Source organism: Sus scrofa, chromosome 7 (assembly GCF_000003025.6).
Source record: "Sus scrofa isolate TJ Tabasco breed Duroc chromosome 7, Sscrofa11.1, whole genome shotgun sequence".
Lineage (NCBI taxonomy): Eukaryota > Metazoa > Chordata > Mammalia > Artiodactyla > Suidae > Sus > Sus scrofa.
The window spans coordinates 58,604,156-58,610,636 of record NC_010449.5 but is presented as its reverse complement, the minus strand read 5'-3'; the positions used below and the strand labels follow the sequence as shown (position 1 = coordinate 58,610,636).

The 6,481-nt window shown below is 55.3% G+C and overlaps 1 protein-coding gene across 1 annotated transcript; it reads right to left on the bottom strand.

Moving 5' to 3' along the window:
* Nucleotides 551–4,787, bottom strand: RPP25 (ribonuclease P and MRP subunit p25). The gene has a single exon (XM_001927117.5). It carries the CDS (start codon nucleotides 1,868–1,870, stop codon nucleotides 1,229–1,231), a length of 642 nt encoding a protein of 213 aa, XP_001927152.1. The 5' UTR covers nucleotides 1,871–4,787; the 3' UTR covers nucleotides 551–1,228.

Genomic DNA, 6,481 nt, shown 5'->3' with positions numbered 1-6,481 from the left:
TTCCAGCAGTGGATTTGTGCTCAGTCTCTCTCCTCCCCCTCTCCCAAGGGTGTGCTGTCCTTTCTCAGAGAGAGAGAGGTGGGGAGAGAGCTGAAGGGGAGAACCTATCCATGGGGATGGGGGGCTCTGCACCAGCCTTCTGGATAAGACTGTTTATTGGCAGGAGGCTGCAGGTTTAGGAACCCTAGTGGGGTACACCACCCTTGGCAGTTACCCCCCCCCAGGAGAGTTCATTGATGCTCACCTTCCTTCTCTTTCCAGAAAAGCAATATGCTGCTCCCTTTCCCTGAGTGGTAATGCCTAAGGTGATGAAGGTCCCCTTCTGGCCATAAGCCCCTGAAGCTAAAGCCAGCCAGGGGGGCTGAGAAAAGGAGAGCCAGGGACTGGGTAATGTGCTCCTTGCATCAATTCGAAGCTGTCCAGTTTCTGTGCCTGACCCTGAAGGCTCCAAAGGCTAAGGAGTCCAGGCTGGAGGGGACTGAGACACAGGAAGGCAGGCCAGAGAAGTCTCTGCACAGGCAAGCGGTTAGGAAAAAACCCAGGGACAAAGTCATTTTTGTGTTTGTTTTATTGGAAGCAAGACTCCAGCTGCTATGGGGCTCAAAGGAGGAGGCCTGGAGAGTCCTGTCCTGGGTCTTCTCCTCTGGGCCAGCATGGGGAAGGGGGGATGTTAAAAGAGCTAGATCCTGGGGAGATGCCCCTGCCACCTTGATCTCAGGATGCTCCTTAAAGGCAAGGGAAGGAAAACTAGAAACTGTGTGCTGGGGTAAGTGGCAGAATAGGGCCCCACACAACTCAGAATCCCCTGCCCTCAAGCAGTGGTTTCTGACCCATTACCCTCCACTACAATTGTGGGGGGATTCCAAGAGTTTCCTCAGCTTCCACCCTCCAAGCCCTCTTCAAAAATCCTAAGTGCCTTTAACCCTTGCGGGTTCTGATCAACGCTCAAGTTCTACTGCCCACCATTCCCTCCCTGAAGTAGATCCCTGTATGGTTCAGAAAAGCTGAAGGTGGAGTCCTGTAACGTCAGGCAACATAGGTAGAGGCGCACGAAGCTTCTCTGGGGTCCCTCTCTTGTCGCCTTGGGGTCCGTGCTTCCAGTCTGAGGAGCTGGGTCCAGACTGGGGGCTCCAGTGTACCAAGACGTGAAAGGCTGGAGGTGTGTCTCAAGGTCGAAGCTCAGGGGGGTAAGATCCAGCCCGTCTACGTGGCCCAGAAGATGGAGTTCTCAGGCCGTCTGGTCCTCTTCCGCTGCACCTGGCTCAGGCTGTGACCTCTTCGCAGAGCCTTCTCCAGCTGCGGGTTCTCCGAGACTCCTCTTAGACGTCGGTGCAGTTGGCTGGGAAGAGGGCCCAGGATGGGGGCTCGGGGGCTGGTAGCCGGGTTGGCGCGGATCAAGTGCATCCTTGGAAAGTAGGATGGCGAGACTGGGCACGTTCTTGAGTACAGTGAGACTGGCGGCTGGTTCGTCAGGCTTCTGATCCGGCGTGGGCTCCGGCGGGAGGCTCTGCCACACCTCGCGCACGCTCCGGTAGCGCAGCCGCGTGACCTGATGCAGGCCCACCAGGCGGCGCTTGAGGATCTCCGCGCACGTGACGGTCTTGGTGGTGGCCCGACCGCAGCCGCTGAAGACGATGGCGCGCGTGGCTGGCTGCGCCATGCTGGCGGTGGCGAAGGCCAGCAGATTCCGGATCTTGCTGCCCTCCTTGACCCGCATGTGCACGGCGCCTGGCGCCAGGTCGCCGAAGGGGCCCGAGCCAGGGCCGCCTCCCTCCTCCCCGTTCCCCACCGGCGCCTCCTCGGAGCGCACCTTACGGAAGTTCTCCATGCGCCGTAGTTGCCGGGACCGCGGGGACGGTGGCTTCGCCATGGGGCCGCTTCAGCCCCAGGGCTGCATGGCGGCCGGTCGCGTCCGGCAAGGGCCAGCAGGGGTAAGGGTGCGGAAGCGGCGTGGATGCTAGTGGGCGGGCGGGGACCGTACAATCCTCGTCTCCCACTCCTCTCCACTGGGCGCTGCTCTACTCTGCGCTCTCGGCGCCCTGTGCTCCGCGCCTTTAGCTAAGGCCCCGCCTGGGAGCCTGGGAGCCCCGCCCCCACCGACAGGCCCCGCCCCCAACAGCCCTGCGGGCTCTTGTCCCAGCCTCACCCGCCTCCCGGATCCAGTCCGGTCCTCAGCTATAGGCGCGTGGGAGCGGCACGCACGATGGAGCGCAGTGGCAAAGCCAGGGAGTGACTTGTTAGGCGAAGTTTCCCTATAATCGCCATCAGCTCTCTCTGAGACAACCTTCATAAACGGGCAATCTAAATAAAAACTGCGTTTGAGGTAAACGCCGCCTTAGAACGGGTCCCTGAGTCCTTCTGCGTTTCAGAACTGAAGGCAGCCCCTTGTCCCCTACAAGGAGAGATTTCGAAGCGGCCTGCTGGGGGCTGAGGCTTCTTTCTTCCACTTCCCCCCAACCCCCCCACCCCCGCTGTGTCCCTCCGCTCTGGAGCGGGTATTCTCGCCTCAAGGACAGCCTGTGCACGGTCAGCAGAGTGCGAGAGGGGCTGGCTCCGGCTTCGCTCCGCGCCTGCCTTCGGATGATTACGTCGCGGTGTGGTCCTAAGACAGGTTTCAGCTTCGCCGCGCCTGACTGAAGCTGAAGCATCCTGGACCCCTTCCACCCCCACCCCCTGTGGTGTGGGGACTGAGACCGTGAGCTAGACTGTTCCCTGAGGTGAATGAGAAGAGACCAAGGAGACCTCTTCTCAAGGGAGAGTTAAGCTGCCTCCATTCATGCCTGAAAGTCGAGTATTAAAGCTGCATGCTTTAGGGTAAGCCAGGTATTTTTCTTTGCTAACGTGGATCCCCTCCAGCACCCCACCCCCTTCTTCCCAGGTGGAATTCGTTATTAGTCAGCCTGGCTTCCTTTACAAAAAGGAGACTGGGTGAAAGTATGTTTTGAGGGAAAAGGGAAGTAGGTGGGAAGTTGAAACCTCGGGGCACTATGAAGCTACAGGGTGTCCCTTCCCAGGACCTCTGCAGAACAGAGGGAGTGGCCGGGGATCTCCTGCCAGGAGAGATGAACAGCGAAGGGAGAAGCGAGGTTGGGATTGAAGCGCTGCTGATGGGAGGGAGGGAGTTTGAGAAGAAATTGGACCCTCCCTCGATCTGCCCTAGGGTCTCCTTCTTCATCCTTCCACCCCCTTGCCCACGCACAGAACTGAAGAGTGGGCCAGACCAGATCTGGGCCAGGGTGACTACGTGGGGCGTGGCAAGGAGGAGCACAGAGTTGTGGCCGGTGGGAAACCCTTAAAGTGCTGGGAGCATGACAATGCTTGGGGGAGCCGGGTCGGTTTTGAGATGGAGCTGCCGGGTCCCCCACCCTCTCCTCGCTGCCATTTTTGCATCCTCAGCATCCTGTATCTCCTAGATCTGCCCTGTTGTTTGAAACCCAGGGATGACCCATTACCGCGCCGTGGGAGTGACTGCAGGAGGCGAACCTTTGAGCCCCACCGTACGAATGACCAACGCCCTTCTCGGATCTATTGCTCGCCCTCTGGGATCAGGGGCCCTCGAGGTCGCGTTCTGCTCCAAACCTGTACTTCCACCCCGCCCCAGCTCCCAGAGGCCCCTCTAGGAACAGCCCTAGGAGTCGGAGACACAGTAGTCTGAAGAAGACACAACAGTCTGCAGCGCGTGGCAGGGCGCAGGGAACCTCAGGCCCTGTAAGACTAGGGCAGTTGTGGGACTTAAAGAGCATCAGTTTCGTTAGGCCTGAGAAAAAGTCCCAAAATGGCTGGAATCTATGTTCGAACGGGCTGATAAGCGCAGAAGCGAGCTCTCCACCCACGGGAGTATGCGAGCCAAGGCTGAACGTTCACTTTGAAGGGATCACGCAGGGGTCTACGATTCGGAGGCAGGGGCCAGGAGTTTACGTCGGGTGAGGATAAGACCGTTCTGCGTTTGCCTTTGCTCTGAGCTGGCGCTAGAAAGCGCCGCCCCGCGGTCCCCCTCCACTGGCGCCAGCTGTAGAAGACTCGATTCACTTCGTTCCGCAGTCAGTGAAGGGAGACCGGGGAAAAAGGCCCGCGCCCCCTCCCGCCGCTCCCCTCCTTTTCCCAGCTCCCTCTGCAGCACTTAAAATGTAAATGTACATCGTGATTAGCCGCCGGGTCGCTAATTACCGCTGAAGCCATTCATTACTCTGACAGCGTGCGTTGCAGCCCGCCGGCTGTGCGCTCCTGTGGGGCCGCGGAGTGGCAGGACCGGGTGCGGAGCGAAGAGGGGGAGGAGATCGCGGGCAGGGGAGCGGAAAGATTCGAGTGGGGGGGCAGCGAATGAGTGGAGCGACGCTGGCAGGCCAGAAGCTAGGGCGGGAGAGGGGACAAAATGCTGGACGGTGACGTGCGGGGGCCGGGAGAGGCGAGGTTTGCCCAGGGCTGTTAGGAAAGAAGGCGAAGGAGCCGTAGCAAGGATAGCAGAGAAAGGGGGCGCTATGAGCGAGAAAACCGAGACGAGGAGCGAGGCGACGGCAGGATACTCTGGGGTCGGCTGGGAAGGGAGTAGAGGGCTCAGCTCTGGGAAGGTGGATAAATAAATTTGAGCATCTGTGGTGCACACTCTGCGACAGTTAGAAACATGGAAAAACAGTCAAGACTTTCTGTTGAATGAACTGGGTACCAGCTATCCACACAGTAGGACAAGTATTTTTTAAGCTAGGGAGTGAGGAATCTATTTCTGTGTGCACGTTTATAGATGTAAATGTATTTTTAAAATAACTGCAAGAAAACAGCACACTTCATCTGTTACCTCTGAAGCTGCATTTTGTTGGCCTCTCTAAGGAAAGAACTACTAAGTATGAATATAAAATTAAGCCCAGAGTTTTGAAATAGCCTTTGTTAAGTGAGGTCCTGACCTTGCGCCTGAGGTTCATTAACTTCTTTTCACCTCTGTGATTTGGGCATTTTTTTTTTTTTTTCTATTTTGGCCTCCCCTCGGCATATGGAGTTCCCTGGGACCAGGGATCAGGTCCTAGTGGCAATTGCGACCTTCTCCAGTGCTGCAGCAACAACGCTGGATCCTTTTATCCATTGCGTGGGGGGGAGGGGCAGGGCAGAAATCGAACCCGCAACCTGGTGCTTTGTGCCAGACCCTGTACTATGCGCTCACCTGTACTAACTCATTTCATACAACAATGAAACCACTACCCATTTCGTAAGTCAGGTAGAGCCAGATCCAGAGTCTGTCTGGCTCCAGAGTCTGTTCTGTTCTTTTTTTTTTCTTTTTTTCCCTCCCCCTCAACCTCCCTCTCTGGCAACCACCAATCTCTTCTCTGTATCTACAAGTTAAGTTCTGTTGTTGTTTTTAGATTCCACATATAAGTGAGATCATACATTATTTATCTTTATTTCACTTAACATCATGTATGTATACATACATAACACACAATAGAATATTATACATACACACACACCACATCTTCTTTATTCTTTTATATGTCAATGGACACTTAGGTTGCTGTCATGTTTTAGCTATTATAAATAATTCTGCAGTGAACATAGGGAGGCATATGTCTTTTAGAATTAATGCTTTCATTTTCTTTAGAAAATACCCAGGGTATGGGAGTTCCCGTCGCAGTGCAGCGGTTAACGAATCCGACCAGGACCCATGAGGTTGCGGGTTCGATCCCTGGCCTTGCTCAGTGGGTTAAGGATCCAGCGTTGCCGTGAGCTGTGGTGTAGGTCGCAGACATGGCTCGGATCCCTCGTTGCTATGGCTCTGGCATAGGCCGGTGGCTACAGCTCCGATTAGACCCCTAGCCTGGGAACCTCCATATGCCGTGGGAGCGGCTCAAGAAAAAGGCAAAAAGACAAAAAAAAAAAAAAAAAAAAAAGAAAGAAAGAAAATACCCAGGGTAGAATTGCTGGATCATACGGTAATTCTATTTTTAATTTTTTTTCTTCTGTCATTTTAGGGCTGCGCCCACAGCATATGGAAGTTCCCAGGCTAGGGGTTGAATTGGAGCTACAGCTGCCGGCCTACACCACAGCCACAGCAACGCAGGATCTGAGCTGCATCTGCAACCCATACCACAGCTCACGGCAATGCTGAATCCTTAACCCACTGATTGAGGTCAGGGATCGAACCCACAATCTCCTGGTTCCTAGTTGGATTTGTTTCTGCTGTACCACGATGGGAACTCGCTATCAGAGTCTGTTCTTAAGCATGGCACTAGACCATCTGCAAGAGGAAGGAGAAGCAGAGTGGAAAGCCATCAGCTCTAGGTCTCCCCAGCTACCCATGATGAAGGTCCAGAACTTCAGGATAGAATTCTGCTCTGCCAGCTGCTTGCCTGGGATAGCAGGCATCAGGGCTGCACTTCCTCCTCCTGCTTTTACCTTGGGGCAGAGCTAGGGTGCTTTGTTTATGCCTTCCCAGAATTATAAATATCCTTCGGGGTATACTGAGTTTTTCTACAACTTACAAAATGCTTGCCTA